This window comes from Manis pentadactyla, chromosome 11, assembly GCF_030020395.1.
Source record: "Manis pentadactyla isolate mManPen7 chromosome 11, mManPen7.hap1, whole genome shotgun sequence".
Taxonomy (NCBI): Eukaryota; Metazoa; Chordata; class Mammalia; order Pholidota; family Manidae; genus Manis; species Manis pentadactyla.
The window spans coordinates 65284460-65311338 of record NC_080029.1 but is presented as its reverse complement, the minus strand read 5'-3'; the positions used below and the strand labels follow the sequence as shown (position 1 = coordinate 65311338).

At 42.2% G+C, this 26879-nt stretch overlaps 1 protein-coding gene and 1 long non-coding RNA gene across 17 annotated transcripts in view; one reads left to right on the top strand and one right to left on the bottom strand.

Annotated features, from left to right (window-relative positions):
* LOC130679526 (uncharacterized) overlaps positions 1–26879 on the bottom strand; it is a 101766-nt gene that overhangs the window by 29287 nt on the left and 45600 nt on the right. The gene's annotated exons all lie outside the window — the stretch shown is intronic.
* The window catches only part of NPAS3 (neuronal PAS domain protein 3), an 843415-nt gene that overhangs the window by 798940 nt on the left and 17596 nt on the right, over positions 1–26879 (top strand). For all 11 annotated transcript variants that reach the window (XM_036881327.2, XM_036881322.2, XM_036881329.2 and 8 more), the window contains 2 exons: positions 16062–16255; positions 20448–20554. In XM_036881327.2, the coding sequence (XP_036737222.2) occupies positions 16062–16255; positions 20448–20554 (301 nt within the window). The remainder of the gene's footprint in view (positions 1–16061; positions 16256–20447; positions 20555–26879) is intronic.

Genomic DNA, 26879 nt, shown 5'->3' with positions numbered 1-26879 from the left:
TGGTTCTCTCCACAATGCTGTAGATGGGCTTGGCATGGATGATAATGCCCATGTGACACATGGGAAATGGAGGCTGAGAAGTCACATGGTTGCTTCAAAATTACTTAGCAAGTAAAAAGGGAGAGCATATCATTCCTGATTTGCTTTCCTCAGTGTAAAGACACTTGAGGAAGATGGATCTGGCAGCAAAATGCAGGGTGAACCAGAATGGGAAAAATGAAAGACCACTTAGAAGCTGTCCCCCAGTTGTCCAGATGTAAGACTCAATAATCTTTGGGTGCAATGGCAGTCCATGTGGCTCTAACATCAGCAGTAGGAGACATGGTAAAGCAAAAATTCCCAGGCCTTTGAAAACTGACTAGCTCTGGGAAGTGAGAGGCAGAGGATCAAAAGAGTCCTAACCTCTGATGAAAATGGAAGGGTTACCAAAATTAAAGAGAGGGCCAACGTTGAGCCTGAGTGACCAGCTGAACACTAGCTTTACTCACGTTTGTTCCTTAACCTCACCTGGACAGGATGCTGGCCTTTCCTTTTATTCACCTTCCTATTACTGCTCTGATCACATGAATTAGGGGTAGGTGGTGGACTACGAGCTCTGAGTGAGTGTGCCAGCCCCATGAAGGGCACAGAGCAGTGCCTGATAAGGGTTAATTAAGCACTTATCAATTGAGAGAGTGAATACATGAATGAACGCCCTCATGGTTTTCCTCCTAACCTCAGGTCAAGTCATAGTATCTTTTCCTGAAGAGTCTTCAGTGGTAGCCCCTGTGTCTATGAAGCACTAATGCCTTTGTCCCGCACTCATTCCCTGAGCACTTCGCCACCTCTCCTGGTGTCCCTCTGTGCACCTCTCCATCCCTAAACAAAAAACCAGTGTGTCTCTGTGCTTTTGCTTATGGCAGTTCTTCAACCTAAATGCCAATCAAATCCTTTTCGTCCATAAGAATTTAGCTCAAACTCTTACTCTGCCCTGAGCGCCTCCCATCATGCCCCTTAGGACAGTTCTGCCATCGTTTCCCCTCACTTGGCATTTACAGGTCTCATGCACAGCGTGGCTCGTATATCCATCTCCCCTGACAAGTCTGCCCCCACAGGGCCTAGCACGGTGGTGGCACCTAGGAAGGGTTCATTCAATGAGGGAAAATGGAGAAAAATGGCAAAAGAACTGCTTAGAGAATAAGACAGTGAGCTTAATTTTCATGTTCTCTTATTAAATGTACCCTTTTTATATAGATTCCTCTCAGTGAATAATGAAATTCATTCAAACATTGCATATTTGTACAAAGCAACTGCATCCCTTTGCCTGTTAAGATGCAGAGCAGTTTTACTCTTAATATCCAGGGTTTCACTTGTACTCAGTGGAAAAAGCCCACTCAAACAAAAGGAAGAACTGACATATTCAGGATTGACAGATATCAAGGGACACTACCATCTAATTTCTTTATTGATTAATTTGAAGATAATTTCCTGGTAACCCAGCTTCCAAAAATGTATTTTAAGTGACATGTTGGTAAAAGAAAATTAATTTCTCTGCATTAAACTTGCCAGCTTTTGACTTAATTGCATGAGTATAACAATCAATTAATAAATGTTAAGCAAACAAGGGAAAATCGGTCAATTAAAAATGACAAAATTGATTCTGAGAGTAGATAAACCAAAAGATTGTCATAATGCTCATTTCTAAGTTTTGATATCCTGCCTCTGTACAACTGGCTTGCCACTTTTTACACAGCACTCAAATTGCTAGAGCCTTATTATCATTTCTTATAAATAAATTACCACCTAAGCCTTCTTCTCTGCTTGAGCAGGATTAAGGAAATCAAACATAAACAGCAGTCCCCTAGTAGCTTCTAGGTCATTGCTTTGGGAAAGAGCGCCACCCGCAGTGCTGTGCCCAAATGTTTTTGAAAGGGAAGCCTTCACAAGATAGACTAACGTTCCCCAAATGGCCAAATACTCTGCCAGGAGGAACTTCTTTCTCTTGCCTTCCTTTCTCCGGATAATAAACTCATATGTCTTCCAGAAACCAGGCAAAGTGGGGAGTGGCAGGGACTAAGGAGTACACCTGCCTTCTTAGAACATTCAGATGGAACCTTCTTACACTGTGCTGTTCATACTGTCATATCTGGGGCTGAACATAGCCTGGGACACATACATGGGTTTACTCTCCTGGCCTGGATTTTGAAATTTGCTCCCCACCCGTGAAAAAGTGGCTGCTTTGGAAATGATGCCTAAAGAAAGTATATGAAGTGTAGAAATTGTCCTGTGAAAATATCTGCAGGCTATGTAGACCTCAGGTGCATTATTATTGTTGTTTATCTGGCCTGGTATGTTCATCTTCAGTCCTGACTCAATTATGTGTTTTATCAGAAAATAACCCCATTGGACTCTCAGACATGGACTTAAAGTCAGGGATTGGAACATGCATAGCCCTAATTTCCCCATTTGGCCAAGGGCATTATCATAATAGATACATCTAAAATATCTAAAACTATTCATATTTTAGCAAATAGATCTCCAGGTACTTTGCAAAATGAAACTAAAGAAGCACATTTGAACTTCTACATCTGATTGAATATTCACTTAAATGATGACAATGTCTCAATCTTAATATAACCAAAGCAAAACCCACCTCTGAAAATGTTTTGCTATCTACCAATCTTTTGCATTCTTGCTAAGTGGCACCATCCTGCATCCTAGGGCTCCCACCAAAGCTTAGGAGTGTCTGCTGAGACCAGCCTTTCCCTCAGACCTGACGTATTGTTATATCAGCACATTCTGTCAAATTTACCTTCAAATGTGTATCCACAACCCAACTACTTCCCATCATTTCCTCGTGGGCTGCCACCAATCTCCTCCACTGGACATCTGCAGGAGCTGGTGCTTGGCCCTCCTGCTTTCACTCAGGCCCCCAGAGCAGCATTTACAGCAGCCAGAAACATTAATCAGATCTCCAAACTCCCCCGTTGTCCATCCTTTTCATCACTCTATCTCCAGAGCCTAGAACAGTGCCTGGCAGTATATTAAGCTCAGTGAGACTTGTTGAATGAATGAAACCATGGAGTTTGAATGAAGTACCCAGAATGCCACAGGAGCATTGGGACATTTGAGAAGCATCATCTGACCTCATAGAAACCAAGAAAGAGAAGGACACCTATCCCTGAGTCTAAGTAATTTACGCATCTACCAGTCCATTGCTCACCTCATTCCACATGGAGATGTGAGTGAGTGGGGGCAGTGTGCCCTATCGCCTGAGGCATCTCCTTTGGGGGTTATGTCTGCCTAAACCAAAGTACAAATAAAAAAGTCAAGTGCCGATCTTTTAAACAATTGCATACTTTCTTGGCAGTCATGATAGCACAAGTCACTCTAATCATCAAAAGAATCATTACTTGTTTTGCTAAAATCCCAAGGAAATAGCACAAGATGTGATATTTCAGCACTAATGAGGTTGTGCCTGAAGAAGTGTGATTTTAATTGTGATAGATTTAGAGAATCCATTGCAAAACTGCAGGAGAACAGCATGCTCTTCCCAGTTCTAGGGAAAGTGCATTAATATCCCATGTTTTTATTTTATTTAGTCTTTGCTGGCTGTGTGGACAATCACCTAAGGTAATGGTGGAGCTACTAGGGACTACATCAAATAGAGCCCCATAAAGAAGCTTTATTTTCTCCTCCCACACTATGAATGGAGACTGCACAACAGAGGAATATTCATCTTGAGCTGCCTTACAAGCCACTAGATTGATTTTCTGTGCCACTGACAGTTCTGATCCTGACACAACCTTTCCACCATCTTCCATCCTTCAAAGGGTCAGAGTCTCAGCTTTGGTATACTGGCTCACTAAGCCTTTACACTGGCAGATGGAGGAAAGGAGTTCCTGCAGAATTCTTCATTCAAAAGACTGATCTGGGTTGGGTTTGGAAGCGCCTGGCGGAAGTCTGCATATGAGCAGTGTTGCTGATTATGTCATTAGAACCCTGTGTGCTTTGAGAGCCATATGCTTTCAAGGTTCTTTAAATGGTATCAGGGAAAAATATCCTCAAGTCATTATTTTTAAAGGGGACTTCAAATGTTCTCCAAGAAAAAAAAAGTATAGTACATTTGAACTCCAGGAGGTTGCACAAGAAATCTTACTTATTAGCAAGACTGTGAAAAGAGAGTGATCTTTTCAGTTTCAGGGTAAAGTTAAGTGTTGGTCACAGTCCGGGATCAATTTGAAACATAGACAGAGAAAGATGCAGAAAAATCTCCAAATCCTTGAATCTTTACAATAAAGTAGCAAAGGAGAAGATGACTCAAGGAAGGAAATTTCTTTTAAAAAATAGGTTTTTTAAAAAAGCATTGTTCTTATATTTGATGGAATAGGGAGAACTGAGTGCTCCCATATCTCACAGAGTGCAAAAGTCTACAAGTCCTTCCCATTCCATTCCACACAGGAGATGATTCCAAGAGGATCTCTTCCCTTGCATTACATGTATTCAAACATCTATTTTAAAGACCTGGGAAGTGAGGCTACAGGTAGGAGTAAAGCTATTCACTTTGAGTCTCCCTGCAGAGGGTCTGCTCCTGAGGTCAAATCAAAGAGACACTTCTTCAAGTTTAAACCCTCCTTTTCGAAACAGATCCCAACCTGATTTCATTTAATACATTGATGTCTGGTTTCTTAGGCATTATCGTTGCAGTATTACATATCAAAAGGACTCTTGAGAAATTCCCTCGAATTGATAATTCTAATTTCTTATGTATAACTGCCCTATATTCACTCAGAGGACAGCTGCATTGTATGCTAAACCATGAATCGTAAAAATTGGTCCCTTTGTATGTAGGTTTGTATTAAATTGAGATGATCTCTTTTTTTCCCCCCGTTCGTTCCCACACTTGAGTTCCTGGTGTCAGTTTGCATTTGGCTTCTTGAGCATATTAAAGTTTTTCTAGTGCTTATGATGTTCTTGCCAAGAGCGCACTTGCAGCAATGTGCACTGGAACAGTCTTTGTGCCAATTACTTCAAAAAATATTCTTTAAAATAAAAAGAGGGAGCATTATTATTTTTTTTTAGGGTACTCTCAGGTTATAGTGCAGTGGTTTCGATTTTAATTTTGTTAGTCAGTCTTCCCGACATGATGGCTTAGCAGCTCTGGAGTGTGCATCTTTGGCTTGTTTTCTCTCTCTTTTTTTTAAAGCCTTTCTACAAAATGGAAGTCCTGATAAAGACATAGAAATAGCAGAGGGAATCAGGAGGATGGGGGAAACTGCTGTAAGTGCTGACACCACACCCTCATCTATTAAACAGCTTTGGAAAGGAAACTGCTAGAAGCTTGTTAAAGAGTTTCCAAATGTGTGTCTGTAAATGACTATCTCTAATCATGGCTGAATAAACCAAATGCAGCAAATGAGCTGGTGACACGCACAAAAGTCATATAAGGGTTTTGAATTGCATATGCTGAATGGATAATAACCCATGTCAGTGCCATGGGGTCTTTTGAAGGTTAAAATCATAAGTTTGATCGAATCATTTATATATGTAGATACAAACACATTTGGGAAAACAAGGGAGGAAAACGGAAGGGAATATGTCCTCTGAAATGCAATACTAAATGGAAAAAGCATTAGGCAAAAGAGTAGGAGATCTCAGTTTTCTTCCTGTGTCTACTAACTGGCTCTATGGCCTTGGGCAAGAAACTTCAGTGTGCTGGGCCTCAGCCTCCACATCTATAATGTGGGAGAGCTGTGCAGGGTAGTGTGCAAACCCTACCAACATGCAGTCTCTCTGGGATGCTGAACACAGGTTTTGGCATAGGCATGGATTCATTCACTCCATAAAGCAAGAAGTCATTACTAGAAATTACTTTCATTAAGGATGAAATGTAGGGTTGAATCAAGCAGCTTTATAAAATATTAGCTAACGAGTTTATCGGGCAGGTTAAGAAACATTCAAGAGAATGTGGTTGGTAATCAACACAGAATACATAACATCCAGGCCTTGAAAAGAATAGAAACCAAGAAATAGAGATGGAAAGTTAGAGAGGTTTAGGGCTTTGATGATGGGCCAAAGCTTCGTGTTTTAAGATACTGGACTTAACAGACCTATGCTAAGGAAGGGTCTTGGAGTCCATGTAGTTACTTTCCCAGTGAGGAAACTGATGCAGAGAAAGAAAGTCCTTGGAGTCAAACACAGACCTACATGTTGCCTGAGCGTGCGAGGAAAACAGAAATCTTGGGTTCTAGTCTGTGTTGTTTCTTGCACATTGCCTACTTTAAGAAAATTCTCTTTGTTCTCACATTACTGTGAGAGTCCCAGATACTTGTAGCCTCCTGGGAAGCGATCATTTTTAGGTTTGATCTTAAGGAGTTTTATGTCTAAGTGTGGGGTATATTGGAGTTTCGGTTTTTCTCAGAATATTCATGAACTTTTTGCTTTAAAATTAATTATCAGAAGCACAGTTATTAATATTTAGTGTTTCCCCTTTTAGGGGATGGTTGCTTTAAAAAATAGTTCAACTCTGAGACAGCAAAGTTGCCCTTCCACAGGACCAGTCTGCCTGTCTAGGTGGATGATGCCTTTATTTTGGCATCCTCAGAAACTGAGGAGGACAGGGGAGCCGACTCCTATATCTCAGTTATTCCTCTAAAGGTTTTCCTTTGTTACCAAAGTGCAGACATTTATTCTGCTGCAAACTGTCAGGTTGGGTGGAAGGGACAGAGTAAGGCTGCCTTGCCGTTTGTTCAGGGCAGCAGAGCGCTCTCTGGAGCCTCTGTCTCCACGCAGAGGCCCTCAGCCTATGGTGCACAGCTGTCTTTGGGCATTTGTTGTGATTTGGAGTATCTGCGTATAAACTCTGCCAGCAAACTCCAGAGAAACCAAGGCAAAGGAGACTTAGAACAAGACTGCTTGTTAAACTCAGGACATGTAAGTAAAATATACATTCAACAAAGGTGTTAAGCAAGGACAGGAAACAGAAAATATTTGATTTGTATTGTATCTTTCCTAATAAGAGCTCATAAGTTCTAAACAAAATTAATAAGATGGTACAGTATTTTGGGGGCAGATAGGGGAATAGGGAGCCAGTTTCTGTTCCTTACCTGGCGCTGGACTAGTTCTGAGTCTTTTTTTTTCTTAAACGTTGTCAGAAAACACAATTGCAGTCTGTTACATTGAGAACAAGAGCCACTCAAGACAGTGGGAGTAAACCACAAGGGGCCTCTGGGAGTCACGGGTGATACCCCATCCTCCACATCAAGTGACAAGGGAATAAAAAAGTTGCCCCCCACAGAGGCACAATGCTCCTCTGTCCTTCTTGAGGAGACTTTAATAAAGGAACCGAATCAAATGAAATTTGATCAGATGTGTACAGTTCAGTCTTCTTGCTTTGCCTCTTAACAGTTTATCGAGGTGTTGATGCCCATGGTCCTGTTTTATTAAATGATATTTGAAGTGTTCCATTCTCTGAGAAAATGTGGTTTATATCTTTGGCATACATTTACATAATCTTGTTAAGGAAATCTCTCCAGCTTAAACTATCCCAATAAAAAAATCTTATCTCTGGTAGAAGAACGACTGCTTTCTCCAGAGGGAACAGGAAACAAATACAGAGTCCAGGCACATTTTGAAAAGCTAAGGCCATAATTACAGTTATGTTTTTATGCTATGTATTTGAAGTTTGTTAAAAGAGATGGATGAGCAGTAACTGTTATGTTTGGAGGATACAGTCATGTAAGAATAGAATGCTGTAGCTAATGTTTTTTAAATGTGGGTTTTAAAAATAATTTTTTTTTGTTGCCTTAGAAAATGTTTCTACATTAAAAAAAAAAAGAGTAATATATTACCAGCAATCTCTCAGCTCCCCACTGGAGCTATCGAATTAAGGGTTAACCCCTGAGGGTTGCCTTGAATTAGTCAGGAGCTAAGCCAGGGGCAGGCTAGCTGGGAGAGGGGGAGGGGACGCACAGAGCCCGACCTCCCCCGGGGGGCCTGTCGCACACCAGGGCAGCCCACTGCGGCGTGGCCACGGAGAAAGTGCAGACCTTTACACAGGCGGAGGAGCCTAGACAGGGCTCCCAGCCTGCTCCTGCCTGTACACAGAGACACGCCCGATCCCACACCAGCCCGCGGTTCCTGCTCACCATGTGCTGATCCTCCGTTTTCAAAGAACCAAGATGGGGGGACATTCTACCGAGTAGGGCTTCCCCCAGTCCCGGTCTAACCATGAATGTATGTTCATCTTTCCTTGCTCACTTAAGAGGCAGTCTGTGGTGCGCCTCCAGGTCCTTCCCTGGGATCTCAGGATTCGTTTAGCTCTGTAGTAAAGAGGAAGCTGTAGGTGGACGGACCGCACGGCCGCCCGTAAAGCAGGGCTTAAAGGATGGCTGTCTGGACGGCAGATCCAGAGCACTTGCAGCGCTCTGTGGGATGCAGATTCCCAGGCCCCCTCCGTTTAAAGAATCCAGAGTTTTGGGGTGGAACCCAGGAGTCCATATTATTGATAGCTCTCCAAGTGATTCTTGTACACATTCAAATTTAAGAGCCACTAACCCTAGAGGGTTTTTTTTGTTGAAAATAAATTCCTGATATCACTAGTAGGTATTTGGGGCTTTCCAATTAAAAAACAAACTATGATTCCCTTGTGCCAGGCCCATTTAATTACTTTAGTTACTTGTGTACAGGATAGAACAAGCTGGCTTCATCTGTAAGAGCAGCAGTGCCCACGCGCGTGAGACTTCTTCTCCAGGACCTCAGTATCTCAGTGAGAGTAGAGAAATCAGCCTCTAGCTTCCTTCCTTCCACTGCCTTCCAGAAACAGAGTGCCCTTACCCACAGCTTCAGGTTTCTCCCCTTCCTGAAGTCCTTTCAGGAATCAAACCAAGCACCAAACAGTTACGCTACAATTCCATCCCTCTTCCTGCCACCTCATTTCCATTCAAACAAATAGAGTTCCTGAGAATTACATCTTGTGATTGAAGTCCCTTCAGCCAACAGGACTGGTTCCTGCCGGAGTTCCTCTTCCTTGGCTTTGACCAAGACACTGCCTCATACCCAGTCTCTTCTCTTCTACCAGGGCCGCCCTTAAACTGAGCCATCTGAAACCTTGAAACCCTCTCTAGTTCTTGCTGGTCCTTAAGGGCTGACTCCTGCCCAGTCCTGAAGATCCCTATCTTAGGAAAATTCTTAGGGGCAGACTCCCAGAAGCCTCCTACCTCCCCCGTGGTTCCTGAATTGCTGGCCATCTCCCGACGTGACTGACGCTCACATTCCAAGACCACCTCTTCAGTTGCATCCCTTGGCCCTGGAGGAGGTCTGCATTTCACCCACCCCATGCCAATGTCTCATTTACCCCGAATCTCACCTCTGCCTTGAGAACTTTTCCCTCTTCTGCCTTTTCTTATCCCCAGTGACTGAAGTCCCATTGTGAATTGTAACAAAATCTACTAGTCAGTTTCCAGAAATACAATCTGAGATCCTGGAAAGGAGAAGGCAGTGACACACTGCTGTTCTGCTGCCCCGCAGAAGGCCTGAAGTCCCCTCCTTCTTCTCCATAGTACTTGCCTCTGTGCGCAAGTACTTGGTCTCAGCTAAGTTGTTGGGGATCGGGGGGGGCAAGGGTTGGGAGGTGGGTACAGGCCTTGTGCAAAGACCTAAGTGGCAGGAGTCAGCGAGAATAGACAGAGAGATATGCCTGGGCATTCTCAGACCTATGAATATAGTCTAAATCTGGGAAAACTCACTCCCTAAAAATGTGCATGAAGTAATTTACATGAGGTTGATATTCTCAAGCAGGTTTAGATTAAGTTGTTATGCTGTAAACTAGATGTTTAGGTTCAGAAGACCTGGCTCAGTGCTTATCCTTCAGCAGGTTTTGGGACACCTCAAAGGCCCCACCACTTAAAAATAATTAGCTGACTTTCCCACCTGAGCTAGTGATTGACTATCTGTATGCCAAGCCGGACTTCTACAGGGAAATAAAAGAAAAAAGACCAGAGTGCCAGGAGGAAGCTTAAGTTTTAAGGTAAATTTGGATTCCCTTAAAGAACAAGAGAAAAGTCTCTGAAGATGCTCTAAACCCAGGGAATCCAGAGTTTTTTCATGCCTGCAGCTTTTTTCATTCCACCATTTGCCAGCCCTGTTCTGACTTTACATTATATGTGGAAAATAATGCACATAATACTTAGTACTTCCTTTTGATAAAGAAAACATTTCGTATTACTAGTACTGAGACTTATTCCTAAAATAATGGAGAATAGCTTCCAGATGTATTTTTCTGTCATGCACTTTCTTTCCTTAAGTATTGACAGAGGGGAGGTTTTATCAAGGTCTTTATGAAGGGCTTGTTTATAATGCGAAGATATTAGTGGAGCACATCTAAGTGTTTATCACTAACAGACGACTGAAAGGAGCATATGGCAGGAAGAGAAATATATATCTGTCCAAGAAATGTGGCTTGTTAACACTCCCACACTCATCTGAAACTCTGCAGACATGTGCTTAACGGCATCGCGCACATCCGCTCATTGTATCAGAGAAGAAAAATAAAAGTCACACACCGATTTCATCAGTATGAGACTATCAAAAAATGCCAATTTGAACATTTCTATCAAAGATGGTGGGATTTCAGCTCAGAAATCCTGTGCTTTCTGCTTCACTGTGGCTGGCATTTGGGTAGTGCTATGTAAGGTGTTTAGAAAAATATGGGCTTTAGCATTTTTGTACAGCTCTTTATGATAAAATAAGAACAATGAAAGGAAGCATGAGGATTGAGCTTGCAACTAAAATTGAGCTTGGGGACAAAGAATCTTTTAGTTCAGAAATCTCTTCTGAAGACTGTCTATAGATTAGATTTAAGACCAAAGATGAATCTTTAGAGCACAGAGGCAATTTTTACCTGGCATTGGCCAAAACCAAAGCATTGTTCCAACTCAGATATGACCCATAGAACCCTATTATTTCTTAAAGTAAACTGCATTTATTAACCTGCAGTTGTACTCTGAAACCCCTGCCCCAACTATGGAGCTTTAAGGGGAGAAGGATAGAAGAGGGCCCCCGCACAATAAAGGCCACTCTATTGATCATTCAGTCATAGAATTCTCTAGAACTTAGAGATAACTCTAGAGATTGTCACCTGATTCTTATCCTCCATTTTACAGCTGAGGAAATGCTGCCCTCGCCACACTACATGACTTGCCAAAATTATCAAAACTAGAACTGAAATAAAATGGTGTTTCCTAATAATTCTGTTTCCCATTATTTCTATGCCACAGTATTCATTTCATTTTTATAGTATTATGGTTCTTATAACATAATATTAATAGTTAGGCCTATATATTTGTATTCAAAATCATTTCCCACTCACCTACTTAACTTTACAAGGAAGCCATCCCATTCTTCAGGAAGGTACCACTGAGACTGGCAATGATATGGCAAGCTTGGCTTTTACGTCAAAATGGAATTGTGGGTGGGGAAAAAATGGGCTTAGAGTTTTCAGAAATTTTCATTTTTTTAATAAAGCAATCATTATAAGAGCAGGAGAATGTCGATTTAAAGAAAAATATGAGTTGTTTTGAGTATCAGCTTCAGATACCCAAAGAGGGCCAAATGCCTTTGGTATTCTCGCCTCTCTCTCTTATCCACTGGTAATTTCATTGAATTTCTCTAACCATCACCTCCAGGAAAAAGAGAACCTCCCAAAACTATACCTCCAACTATCATCTCTTAAGCACCCACCCTCGTTTTCCAGCTTTCCCCAGGACACCTTGTCTAGCATCTCCCTAAGTTGCTCTAATACAAAGTGTTCACAGGGAAATCTGTGTGCCTTTGGCAGCAATTCCTGTGTTTACCATTTAGTCTGTCATCATCATCGTCATCCTATGAGACAAGCTCAAAATCATGGTGCTGCTCCCTGGGTCCCGTGGCCAGTGGCTACTGCTTGTACCTGCCATTTTGGTCCATCTTTGACTCTTGTCCTGCTGACACCAGATGAAGTGCTCCTGGAGTCCTGGGCTTTCCTGATGGGTTCCCTTTCATTTGTTTATTCTAGCCCTTTTCTCTATCTGGAAACCCCTTTCACCGTTCTGTAATCATATCTTCTGTCAGTAATTTATTCTAATCCCAGTTTTACTTAGCCTTCCTCATCCATTCAGTCAGAAGTATTTTCAATCTACTCTGAATTCCCAAAGATCTTATTCCCTACCTTTCTTATTGTAGATTCATGTTACTTAATAAAAATAGTATTTGCTGAGCATACACTGTGTGTCAGGCATACACCCAGGCACTTTATTTACATTTTCACTTAATCCTCTCAGCAGCCCTAAAAGACCTGGAAGGGGCCCTACCCCCAGAGATCCTAATTTAACCAGCCATGGGTATGGCATAGACACGAGAACTCTTACAGACTCCATGGGTGATTCCAGTGTGTAGCATGGCTGAGAACCACTGGCATACCTCCAAACCCATTAGCCAGATTGTCTCAAGTAGTAGGTATCAACTATGAAACTTTAAAAAACAAACAAATGCTGGTCTCCAGCCCAGTCCTACCAAGTTAGACTCTCTGGGATAGAACCTGGAAACCCGTATGTTAATGAAGGATCCTGTCACATGACCAGGATGGAGAACCACTTTCCTGATCCGCCACTGTCATCTCCCAGTGTCACTACACCACAAGTAGTCACAAGTCTCCTCCCACTGTGTAGTCTGTAGACCCTGTGAGGACAGGTTTCCATTTGATTCACCTTGCTCTGTTCCCTATCATCTAGCAAGGTCCCTTTCACATAATATTTTAGAAACTAAAGAACCAATAAAATGCCCTTTAATGACCTTTTAAGAAAATAAAGATACCTTTACAGAGTATTTACTCTCCTCCTTGTACTAGGATTTCAATATCTGATAGACTGAGCTGGAAAGTAAGCAAGTCATTTCAGTTCTCTGAGCATCATAGCTGCCTGGCTATGCAGTACCAGAGCTGGGGTTGGAACCCGGCTCTTCTGATAATGCTCTTCCTCTACATCTCAGGCCTTCAAAGCAACCACAAAGTGAAAAAAAATCAACTCTCTCTGTGTGTGTATACATGCTGCCAGACATGATTCTAAAATTTGAACATAACCTGTCACATAGAAAAAAAGCTGTTGGCATTCTGAAATGGATTTGAAAAATACGTTAAGTGACCTAAGCCTTTCTTCTCTTCATTCCCACTCTCCCTCACCCCCAGCTGGCCATACATACAGAAAAACACACCCTCTGATTGTTCTTTGACAATTCTTAACAACTGTTTAGTTAATGCATTGGTAATTTTCTTTTTTTTTTCTTGTTCTAATTAGTTTGTGCTGTTCTCAGCCATTTTTCTAATAACCTGAATTTCTGGTTATAAGTGAAATCCTTTTAAAGGTTCATATACAGTTTGCTTAAGGTAGTAAACTGACATCTAGTATAAACTTATCATGTTTCATTTTTCAAGAATATTCACATAAAATGCCTACAGGCATAACAAAGTTGAAATGATGCTCAAACAAGACCTAGAAACCCAGATTCTGGGCTCCTTATGCCACTTCCAAGCTAGATGACTCTGCACAGGGGATGAACTTTCTAGAGCCTCTTTCCTCACCTAAAGAATAAAACAGAGAAGGACCTAAGAGAGACCCTCCCATATTTTCTTCCAAATATGAAATGTCATGATCCTTTCAAGTAATAGTAATTAATTTATTAGGCCTTTGGTCAAGATTAAAGTAATAATCGGTTCTTATCCTTATTATTCAGCCAGTATTTTTAAAGGCAAACAGAATTACAATGCAATTTGTGGACTTATTTACAATTTAGAAAGTGTTCACCTCCATTATCTCCTTTGATTTTTATAATGTAACTAGAATAGTCATTATTATCCCCATTTCCATAAAGGAAATTGAGATGCAAAGAGGTTGGAGTAACCTGCTCAGGGTAACAAAATCAGAAAATAGCAAATCTTGACTCCTACTGGACCTAACTTTTGACCCTCTTTGACATTTTAATGGCCATAGGAAAAGCTGGAGATTGGAGGCTGGGTGAATCTGACATGTAGAAAGCTTCCCTTCAGTAGCCTGTCTGCCTTCCCAAAATGCTTTCTAACCCAGATGCCTATAAATTCCTTTGGAATAGAATACCAAGTGGGGATTTATTTAACATATCATTTCTGGATGTGTATTTTTCCGAGCATTTATAGATCTGTTTTTCCAAAAAGCTGAGTGTCCCTGATAAAACAAGACAGATAATGATAAATGAGCATCTATGTAAGCCTAGCTGGGAGGAGGACCAGAGACTGTTAACACCCCTCCTGGGAGGTTAATCCCATTTCTTGTAGCTATTTCTTTATTAGTTAATGAGGTCTTGCAAAAATGTGTGTCTGTGATGGTGTTTTAGCATCCTTGCCTCTAGGAACATTTTCAAATATTCATAAAGTAGCTCGTCTGACCAAAGCTTAAAGCAAAGGTGCATTAAGTATGAATTTAGTCAACTTCAAATGTGGGTGGTCGAAAAGCTGCTCCTGAAATAACCTAAATAATTCTCCTCGGTGTTTCTAGATTCACAGCTCTAGGAGCAAATGTGAAGGGAGAAGGGGAAGAGGTATTATTTAGAACAGCCAGGACTGAAGGGCAGCCCCCTAAGCTTTGATCCTGCTTCCTGACTGACAGTAGTGGGGCTTGCTTTTGGAAAACTGAGCAACTTATGGGAAACAAAAATGAAAAAAGAATTACCAGTCAAGCCCCAAGGAAGGACAGCAGACAGTAGATCATATTGCTCCTCGGAGGCCAGAGACCTGCTTCCCCCTGCGTTTCATTAAGGCAAAGAGGGGAAAGTGGAACCTCAAAAGATGGTGTGTCACTCAGTGATGCATTTAGAGAGGCATGCCATATGTGGAAGCATGGGTAGCTACTGAACTGAGCTCCATGGTACTGTGAATCTCAGGGATTACCTCTACAGCTGGGCTTTGGAGAGTCCCCCACATCATAGCAGGGTCCTAGGAACACAGCCAGAGTATATTACACACTCTCTCTCTCTCTCTCTCTCTCTCTCACACACACACACACACACACACAACGCACACACAATTCTCTCCAACCCCCCCCAACACACACACCCAACTTCCATCATCCCAAAGCAGAATCATATTAATCCTTTGTACTTTCCATCCTTTTATGACTTTGTTTCCCCAAAACAACATTTAAGGAAGGTGACAGGATGGCTCTTCTTCTATGTGCTGTTTCTATGCAAAGGAACTTTTTCAAAAGATGCCTTTGTAAAAGTAATACCACTTAAAATGGATGAAGGTGATAAGCTGATTTGGTTTGGTCCAGGGGGGCCTGGACTCTCTGGGTACACTTTGGCTAAGAAACTCCTTATTCATCCTCCTATTTCTGCATAACTAACCAATATAAGCCACCAAAATGGTGCAAATCATCCTGACCCTACTTTAATACGAGCTCAAGGAACAAATGTTACCCCAGAGCCCTCTGATCTTCAAGCCCATGGGGCACTGCAGTAACTGTGGTATGGTGACTCAGGGCTGCCCAGCACAGAATATCTAGGCCCAAAAGGGCCCAAGCAAGTCATTACCACTGAGTCTTTCACTCACTGGAGTCTTAGGTCTTTTTTGCAAATCGAGCCCCCAGATAAAGGAAAGCTCTGAACCACGCTTCTCAAACGAGATGGCCATGTACTCCCACTCAGTGAAGATTTGGAGAGACACAGACATTGTCCATTAACAAGGGCTGATAACAAAAATGTTTCCTTTTGCACCTCAGCACTCAACATTCTGGTCATTCTATCTGGTTATGAACTTCCTCTAAACAAGAAAAAAAAAGTTCTGAAAAACAGCAATAGCCCAGTAATAATGCTGCCTTGAGAAATGCTCGGAGTAGAATATTATTCCTCTTTCATCCCTCTCCTTGAGGACATTGAGGGCACTTTGAAAGCCATTATGATTATAGAAGATACAAGCTAATATTGGTTGTTCCAAATGTAATTTTACATTTCTCAAAAGAAATACTGTTACATCCCAGATATAAATTTGACTGTGTCCTGTACTTAATGTTCTATTCCAGGTGATTCACATAACAGGCCGGCTACGACTGCGGGTGTCGCTGTCCCATGGGAGGACTGTCCCCAGCCAAATCATGGGGCTTGTGGTTGTGGCTCATGCCTTGCCTCCCCCTACGATCAATGAAGTCAGAATTGACTGCCATATGTTCGTCACTCGAGTAAATATGGACCTCAATATCATTTACTGTGAAAATAGGTACTTCGTTTTTGTTTTCATTTGCTCTTGTTGTATGTCACACATTGGTGAGGGCTGGTGTTTTCAGCAGTCTGAAGGATTTCCTCTCCCAATGAGGCTCATTATAAATCCTGATTTTATTTTTAATGGCTGCCTGGACTGACACCAAACATGCTTTTTATTTAAAATTTACATTGCCGCCCTGATTTACATTAGGGACAGTGATGGAATGAACTGGGATACCCAGACATCCATGTGCTATAATTAAGGCCCATCCTGGCCAAGAATCCAAGGAGAGAGCAAGGCTGAGACATTCTTGGCAAAATGATGCCACAGAGGGTACCTCCGGAAGCTTCAGCCAGACCCGCCCCCTGACGGCAGCAAGAGCCCGGCCTCGGGTTGTCTTCCCCAGCTGCTTGTCGGGCTGCTGTAACAGATCACCAAAGACTGGGCGTCTGAAACAAGAGCCATGAGTTTCTCACAGCTCGGGAGGCTGGGAGGTCCAGGATGGCGGCGCAGGCGGATCAGGTTCCCGGTGGGAGCCCTCTTCCTGGCTCGCAGTGGCTCCTTCCTGCGGCGCCCTCCTGTAGGGGCGAGAGCGAGCTCTGGTCCCTTCCTCCTCTTATAAGGACCCTAATCCTGTCAGGGGGTTCCATCCTCATGGCCTCCTCTACACCAATTTACTTCCCAAAGGCCACACTTCCTAATACTGTCACATTGTGGGCAGGTAAGGGCTTCAACATGTGAGTTTAGTGGGGACACAAACATTCGGTCCACGACATATGTAGTAAAAAAAAAAATGAGAATTTGAGGCCTCCAGAGGAAAAAGGACAAGAAAGAAATTTGCAAAACTGTTACATAAAACTTTGTAATTCTGACAATTTCACTTTTATAAATTAAAAAACAAGGACTCAGTTGAATAAATGACTCGGCAGGCCTTCCTCCACACTGAGCTTTAATAAAAGGGCTTTTTAGCCGCTGGTTAGAAAGTTCACTTTTTCCATTATGCAAAAAGCAAGGGACAAGGAAATGGGACAGTGCCCTTCAGACCTTCCCCCCCGCAAGTCACCAGCCCATCATCAAACTGATGTGAAGAGGAGAGACTCAGGGGCGCCGCACGTGTGTCAGCTGTGGGGGGACGCTTTGGCGATTCCATCCAGCCCCGGTGCTACCCGGAGAATGACTGAGTCGGTCTGAGAGGGTGCTTCTGTGGCACGAAGTATTGTCAGGCATGAAGGCAGCGTCTGTCCACTGAGCCCCGTGAGCTCCTTTGGAGGGGAAATGAAAGGGTGGAAGAGCCAGGTGGATAATTGGCCTCCGCAGGGCCTAACCAAGAGGAAGACGGCCAGTATCTGCATCCAATCCATCGGAAAGCGCTAAAGATGTTGAGCCAAGTTAGACACGCCTACCGTTTCCAGTCGGGATTTGATTCAGAGGAAAGGATTCACCAGTGGGGAAAGGCACCCACCCACGCTACTAGTGTTCAGTGGGATAGAAGACACCATGAACCTGTCATTATTATTAAATAAGTAACTCTAAATCTATCTTTCAGGTTTGGTTGGCATTTATTAAAATTCTTATCATGGCAACTGTATATTTGGCTGTTTCTAAGGTATTTTAGAATGGCCAAAGAATATCAGGAAAGATAGCCTAAATGATTAACTGGAGTGGGCAAATAATAATAAAAATAGCTAATTCTTGTTGAACCCGTGTTACCCACTCAGCAGTGTGCAAAGCTCATCAAAGTCACCATCTCATTTAAGCTTCAGGCCAGGTCTGTGAGGCAGGTGTGGCTATCTCCATCACCCTCTGGCAATTTCAGTTTAAAGAGAATGCTTAAGTGACATGCCCCAGGCCAGATTCGAACCCAAATCTGCCAGATTCAAACACTGCACTTAACTACATTCTGTGAGGTTCCCTATATTCCTTATCTCTTATTTTCTTCAGAAGTTGGGCTCTACAGTAAGGAATTGGCCATTGAGAGGGACCTTTCACACACATGCATCCATTAAAGAACAGAGTTACAGCCCACAGCTGGTTATTCTCTGATTGAAAATGTAGAATGCTGGAGCTCCAATCCAGAAAGGCAGATAGAAAGTCAAAGGGTGAACTCTGGCTTTACTCCTTTGAGAACCAATGTCAGCTTCCCTGATTGAGATTTACCACTGGCATTCCCCCCAAAATCTGAAGCCTCATCTTATTTGCCTAACTCCCATGGTTGTCCTCTCTCGGAACCAGCACTCAGTGATCACAGATTGACTGACTCTGCTTCGTGGACCTGAGTGCCCGTGCTGCCCCTCTAGTAACTGAGATCATTTTCTGTGTCCCACTTTGCGCTCAAGGATTAATTCTTTAATCCTCCCGTTAAAAAGAATAAGTTCCTATAACCCCTTATTAGACTGAAGATGATGGTCATTATTAAAGAGGACCTCTGTAGGGTAATTGTCTATTTGGTCTGAGGGAAAAGCAGACCAGTGTGCTAGGCACTATGCTACCTTCATTTCATTTCATTCATTAATCCCCTCGCCGCTCTCTTAGGTCGTTTGATAGGTAAGGAAACCGAGTTTAGAGTACAAGATGCCATCAAGACTCTAATCTTGGTTTAGGTCACCAGACTGGTCTCCCAGCTTCTGCACATGTATTGAGAGGGCTTTGAACCCTGAGCGGTCATGTTCGTGGCAGTGGCAGACTCTAGTACAGAAAAGTGCTCCAACTGTTTTGAAGGATTTCATTCCAATAAAGTATAAACTAAAGAAACATCTTCCCTAAAGAACGGAGTGGCTTGTTCCCAGCGTTTATTGTTTAATTAGGGAATTATTAACTAGAAACTAAAGCGGCTCCTTGACTCTGCAGACGGTTCTCCTCTGCATTCCCTAGGACAGACTCGGGCAAAGCCGACATCTACTGCTTTCAGAGGAGCTGGCAAATTCCAGAAACACCAATGAGGGCCTTTTAATGCCATCCTTGTTCACTTACTCACAATAAGGGGGTGTAAACTACACTTGGAAAGCAGCTAGTGGTTTTAGGAAAACACCAACTAATCTGTTTTGTACCAGAAAACCATGGAATCCTGAGAAAACCCAAAAAACAAGAAGTATTTTATTGCCCCATTTAGTCCTACACTAAGAATCACTAGACATTGATAAATTTACTCAATGGGTAGTATATTTTAACTGTATTCCATGTTATTCTGCTTTTGTTTTGTTTTGTTTTTCTCTGCCTTGGGGAGCCAGATTTAACTCCCCAACAACGATCTCATGGGTTGTTTAAATGTGTCATTTCTGAAGATTCACTTCATATTTGAATATATCATAAGTCATAAACCATCAAAAGCACAGGGACAGGAAAGAGAATAAATTAAGCAAAAGCTATTTTCTATTTTGGCCTGAAAAATGAATCTGTCCTTGGATAGGGAGGGCAAGCACTTTGACGTGTTTATGTAATCGCGGCAGATGCCCCCCACATTTTCCAATTTGGGTTCTGTTTTTCTGTGCTCCTGCCTGAGGATATTGACGTCTGGACAATCGATGATGCAGGCTTACGCACACATACTATCAGGCACAAGCCTGGACGAGCTGTTCAAATGGTTTAAAAGTTTCTGTGTGGAATCTACCACAAAGTACCAGTTAAAAGGGCCAGGAGTGAAAGCTGGGCTCCCAAATGACTAAGACTAAAGAAGATAATACCCCCAGGCATCTGTATGTCTCAGCATTTAAATTATATCCCTTGAATGCCAATTTAGACTTTGTGCCAAGAAGCGGATGAAGCCCTTTTTCATGGAAATACCCCATAGAAGACCAATCTGTTCAAATGAAAGGTGTCTCTAATCATTTGGTATAAACATAACATGTTTTTATTTTATTATGTAACCTTGAATTATCTTGGCCTCTAATGAGGATCTTGCATTGTTACTGAGTCTCAATAATTTCATGGAATTATGCTGTCTAAGCGTGTATTCTGATGCCAAAAAAAAGAAAGGAAAAACCTACCTAATTATTTAAACACAATTGCCTGATATAGCACAATTCCTACTTTTGAGAAAGTCTGTTATACATTAAAGAAATAATCTTATCTATAAAGGGTTTTCCCTCACAGTACCACGTCCTCACGGGTACCCTGGTATAATGGAAATGCTCAGATTTGTCTCTAAGTCTTTTGAGAGTTTCTATATTTTCCCTCTTCTGAATTCCAATGTGTGTTCTGCTCTTTGTAGGATTAGTGATTATATGGACCTGACCCCTGTAGACATTGTAGGGAAGAGATGCTACCACTTTATTCACGCCGAAGACGTCGAGGGCATCAGGCACAGCCACCTGGACTGTAAGTACCTCCTCCATGTGGGGACCACCTGGCTGGCGTCGCCACTCTCTACTGCTTGCTGGGTTTCAGTGCCAATTTTTCCTTCCCTGTCCCCTGTGCACATGGGAGGTGACTGTCAGCATGCAGAGAGAAAAATTTAGATGCAAATCACTTCAACTTGTGTTGGAATTAGATTGAAAGTTAGACCTGAGGCCCAGAGAAACTGCTGGGTCATCAGGCCTTCACCCAGGATTTTGTGGTCTCTCGGGTTCTCTCTCCCACAAAGTGACAGAGAACTTTGTCTTAAGTGCTTTCTTGACCCTTTCATTTCCACTCTGAAATTTGTGGTCTCAGTTTCAAAATATGCATGGGAGAAGCCAACTTCAAACAGACCGAGCCTATAAAGAGTCCCACTTGCCTAGCCACCAAAGCGGGGCAAGGGCAGAGCACACTGTGTGGGCACAGCAGCTCTCACAGGGAGCGCCTTTTCATGATTTTTCTGGAAAGGGGGTTATCAGAGGAGCAGCACCTCCATCTCCTGGTGTCTGAGAGAGACAAACATCTCAGCTCTTTGAGTCTGGTTCCCAGCCCCAGACCTGCAGGCTAACCTCCAAGGCACCTTTTGCGGCAGTTGAGCAAGGCAGCCCAGCGGCGGTCTGGCTGGGTACAAGCAGTGACGCACACGTACTGGTGTCCTCCTGCAGTGTTCCCTCATTAAATGTAGTTGAGCTGTTTACACTGAGTGTGGAAGAGGTCTGACAATCCCACAGGGCAAGAGACTCTGGTCTCATGGACCTCTTAGGAGGAGGCTGCCCTTCTCCAACCAGAGGTCCTTTTAATGGCCAATCAATAGGCTCTTCCTAAAAGATGAGGGTCCTGCCAGCTGGATTCCTAGGAAGTTCTAAACCCCGTTCTGAACTCTGACTGTAAATACATGCCAATGCCACAGATGAGGTGGTACAGCTTGAAGTTGAAGTTTTTATGTAGTAAAATCAGCCAGGTGGCCTGTGTATTTACTTCCCCTCCCCTTTATTGCCATGGTGGAAGAGAGCTGTTTCAGATCTTCCCTTTCCTCCAAAACCATTAATGGAGAGACAGTAAGCTAGCCAAAGTCTCAAAGTGTGAGCATCATATAATGTGTTCTTAACCCTGCATTAGCAACAATAACATGCACCAAGTGCAATGTCAAATTCTTAATATACCATGTTTCTGGGAAAAGCCTGTCTGTAAGGCTGCTCTCCAGCATAGTCTACTCCAACACTGAGTGCCTGCCTCGTATTGCACAACAGGGATTTAGGGACACACTTGTTGCTAAGAAGGAATGGGTGTTGTGTATCACAGAAACAGATGGCTCTTCAATTAACTGGGACAAAAAATGATGTTGTTTCCCGAAAAGAAACATCAGGTTCTTTGTACCTGGGAATCTAGAGAAAATGAAGAATAATCAGGATCTCTGGGGGAAACTAGGGATATATTTTTGGATCAGAGATCCAGAGTTGATAAACCAGAAATCCAGACTTTAAAAATGAATATATTGTTTATAGGATCCTGCCATAGACCATGGGTGTGTGGAGAGAGGGGTGCTTTCTCATTTTGGAATTGTAATTGAGGTCTAAATTCAGAAACCTGGTGCTGACAAAAAAGAACTTTTGTCATCCTCAGTTATTACTTGGAAAACATCATGCTTTCTCTCTGGGATTTGATTTACAGCTTGAAGAACCCCAATTCCTCGGGAACAGTGAGCTAGGGCAGTTCATTTCTTCTCATAAAGCAAAGGTCTCCAACAAATACGTTTGATGCCTTTCTTTCCGATCTACTTTTATCTCATTTTCAGTAACCAGAATAATTTCAGAGTGCTGAAAATAAAACAACTCTGCCATTCTCTATTGCACTAGTCTCCTAATTTTTCTGGTATCTTGCCAGCTAACAAACAGAGAAGGCATGCTTTCAAATTCTTTGGGTTTTTTCATTACTTGATATTGACATACTGGTGCTTGCTTTATGATTTAGCCTACTAACAATGATTGAGTTCACCCTTTCAACTCATGCACATGACTTCTAATTTTAAGTTCTTTTAATAACCTTAAACACATGAAGAACAAATAGAATGAGCTGATAATTCTGCACAGTAAAATACACTTCACATATTTAGCTCTCACGCTGTGGAATAACTCTACAATGTCAAGTAGCACACAATTAGTAAAACTGTAGGGGGAGGAAAAGGAGTGTTTTGATCCTGAAGAATTTTGATCCTAATCAGATTGAAATTTCAACATTCTTGTAGTGCTTAATATCTTCAATCACACACACACACACACACACACACAAAAAAAAAAAAATCAAACTGATGCCAATGTCAGATTTTTCATTCTGTGACTGAAATAAAATGCTAAAATATACAAATGCATCTCACTTTGTACAATAAACATTAACATCATTATAAAGTAAGATTGAGTCTAAAATTGTGTGATGGAATGTCTGATGTTTACCTAATTCTCAAACCAAAGCCAACCCAGTAACAAAATGACAGAGCATGTAATAAGTCTTGGTTGTGTAAACATTGTAAGTAAAGGCAAAAAGCCAGCAGAGCATCTTGCTTGTCCAAAGCCCCAGGCTATTGCTGAGGCTGCCTCAGCTGGGCCCTCTTGGCAGGAGAAGGTCATGGTGACATACACTCAGTTCAAGAATAAGATAGAATTCTACAACAAAGGAATGGTTAAAAAATAAGCCACATTAACTATTTAGCTTTTCTTCCGAGAGCTGTTGGCACAATTCCTTGCTCAATCCATGAAAGACAGGTTTTAGTCATCCAATAAGATTTCTGATCTTTGATATCTGACTTATGCTCCAGTTTAGGCAGGAAACTTTTTTTGAAAGACTCAATAGCCTTTGATAACTTAAAATGCTATCTTTATCATTTACATCATTTTTCCTAAAACAGGCATCTGTAAATCCATACATGAACTTGTCTCTAAATTCAGAAAAGTAAAAGGGAATCTCAGCTGCACTAGAATTTGGCAACTCTGGTCACTTGAACCAAGAACTCGGGACCACTTACTCTCCTACTAGGTCAACACAAGGTGCCTGAGAGTTCACTGGGTTTTGACATTAAAAGTCACCTCATCTATACTGACACGGAGGGCTGGTCAAATTATACTGGGATTCCAGACTAAGGGAGTTTGGGGTTCTCTTCTTTCACACAGTGATCAAAGACTCCTGTGATTTTTTTTTTTCTTTAAGCCACCTCACTGGAGTTATTGAACCCAATTCACTGATTCTTCAGGCCAAATTAACCAAATCAGCATTTCAAGGTTTGCATTTTAAACCGCTCATATTAGCAATTATTTGAGCATCTATGCCTATTGTCCACTACCTCTCCACTGCTCAGGAAGGACTGACCTCAAGACGATCAGTCATGCCTCCCTAGAGTTCACACACTCCAGCTACCTGGAGCATCTGTGTCACTCATGAGCTATGAGAGTGGCACAACCATCACCTACTCTACCACTGCCTGGAGCCGGAAAAACCCCAGAGCAAACCACACACGCTAAACCAGAGGACCGACCATGCTGTGCACTTCCCGCTGGCCCCTTTCAGTCCAGCCTGTGTGTACAGGACACGCTGAGTTTGTCCCTCCCTAAAGGTCGAGTCAGCAGCAACCCTCTAGACCCAGGAAAGAGCGGCGTGAGCCTTTCCTACTCCACCAGCAAGGCAAGGTGCTGGGGCTGTGAGGCTTCGGAGGAGGAGCCAGAGAAGATGGAAGCCGTGGCAGTGTTCCTTCCTGGACCCACACCCAGGATGGGCAAGCTCTGGAAGAGTTATTTCAGAAAGAGAGAAGGACTTCCAGCTGGTCTGAGATGGTGTAGAGTTAAAACGCATGGCCTCCCTCATATATATGGGGAATATAAAAAAAAAATAGAGTCTCAATGATTATTTCTTAATTACAAAATTCTATACTTCTTAACAAACCTAATACACACTACCTGGCATGAGGTATTCTGTGCTGTTTTGCATCAATATCCCCTACGCTGCCCTCCTGAAGGCGTCTCATCATCAAATGCAAGCCGACTGCTAATGCAGGACTAATGAGTATATCCCCTTCCAGTCTGCAGGCCCTCCATTGTAATTCCTTCCCAGCTCATTTTTTTCCACAACCAAGCATCAATCAAAGTAAGTGCCCTGCCTGCCTAGGAAACACAAGATGCCCTCCATGCATTTGTCATCTGCCACACAAACAAAGGGGGATTTAATTGTTAATTTGGGTATGCAGCCACTGCACACAGAAAAGGAAGCTGCGAGGGAAGCAAGACAGGAAGGTAGAAAGTGTGATGGCTGGGCCAAATGCAGATAACACAGAGGGGTTTTTTCTGATCATAGAGCCTTTTTCAGGGCTGGGTCTTCAGAGATGTAGCTGCAACCTGATCATTGGCTGGACTTTTTTCCAGAGCAAATGAGTTCTTCCTCTTCTTCCATATGAATATGAAATTCCCATGAAAGGAAATGCGTATAATTATTATCACATCTGACTTATTTCAGAAGCCAAGTCAGCCTATATCATGTGCCTGTCCATTAACTAAAAAGACTGCCACATGGAGACAAAATAAAGTCAGGTTTTTGTGCAGGAATGAATTAATATTATTCCTTTATGTCTTTTTCTTTCTTTTTTTAGCAAATGCTGACTTGGGCTTTTCAAGTTCAAGGGCAGGCAAACACGAAAAACAGAGAGGAACAGGTGTCCCTGCTCCGCTGTACCACTGCAGTACAGCAATGCAGACTTTCAGGCCCACCCCCCAGGCTTACTGAATCCGAGTCCGCAGTTAATAAGATCCCTATCTGATTCAGATTCATGTTAAAGTTCAGATTCATGTTACATTACAAGTAAAAATGTAAAAATGAGCATAATAGCATTTAGAAGGCATAATTCTGCATGGAGCTAAAGTAAATACATATTGACTAATAATCTTAAAGACTTCATTTTCCTTTCCAATTGGATGGATTGTATTCATAGTAGTAAAGTATGGGTAGTGAATTGGCTCTGAGGGTGTCTCAGTGTTCAAGTGAAACGAGTGTATGATAACTGGATAAAGAGACTGACTTCTTTCCAAAAATATGAATTTTTGAATATCAGTGGAGACAGTTTGTAAATAGGAATAAGTGTAAACTTGTGCAAATGGAAATCTTTAGCTTTTCCCTGGGTTAGTGTTTTTCTGTCCTTGAGTGCTGCATGTGTGAATAAGAACAGTAACATATTCCCTGTTCATCTAACGCTGGAGAGTACTTGCTGTCTAGAAAGCTTTGTGGTATTGCTGTAAAGCTTCAAAAATGACTGAGATGTGGTCTCTACCTTCACAGAACGTACATAATAGTAGAGAAGATAGTGTGAAAGAAGCCAGTTTTGAAAACTGCATAAAATGAGGACTATTAAGATGCATAAACAAAACACAGAACCCCCAGAGGTAGGGATCACCAAGAGAGGATGAGAAGTTCCGAGGTGGCACATTTCCGTGGGCCTGGAGAGAAGACGGCAAGGAACCGAGAAGGCTGGAGATCGGGGGCGCGGTGTCAAGGGCGTTCCGGCTTAGAAGAGCCTCCGCCGGACACCGAAAGTGGCGACACGCTGTGCTTTCTCTGTGCCCGCAGGCTAAGGCAGAACTCGGACTGGACTGACGGGCTCTAATCTGATTCTAACGTGGATTCTTGGGCTTTTCCTTATTACTGCTTCAAGTAGTAGCTGCTTTTATCATCATGAAAGAAACACCTGATATTTGAGAGACCCCACTGCTCTTAGAAAGCATGATCGGAAAAAAACAACAGTACTTCTAAATCATCCATTTTAACCTAAATCAACCTAAATAAAATCAGTTCTCTTACTTCTTATGCTCTATACAAATTAAGAACAAGATGCCATTATATTTTTTTAAAAACACTGTCCTTAAAACACTGATTTAAGGAGGCCCTGAACATTTCAAAAAAAAAACCTCAAAACTTTCTGAAATACAAATGAGTGGCATAGGATTAACTTGTGTATGTGTTTAGTGTACCATGGTTTATCCATAAACATTGGGTTAACTAAGGGTAGGGTTATTTGAACCTCTTTATGAAACTCCCACATCCTCTCTGGCTCCCTTGAATTTTTGGTGGGGCACATCAGCTAGAATGCATCTGGTTACAAGTAAAAATGTAAAAATGACTTAAACTTTTTCTTCATGACCAAAAGAAAGACAACTGTAACATTGCCAATCATCAACACCAAACAGGAAAATGTCCAAAGTCAGGAAAGGGTCAGTCACTATTTTGTGTTCATTTTTGAAAGATAAGAAAATATCCCCAAAAATTTCCAACAGAG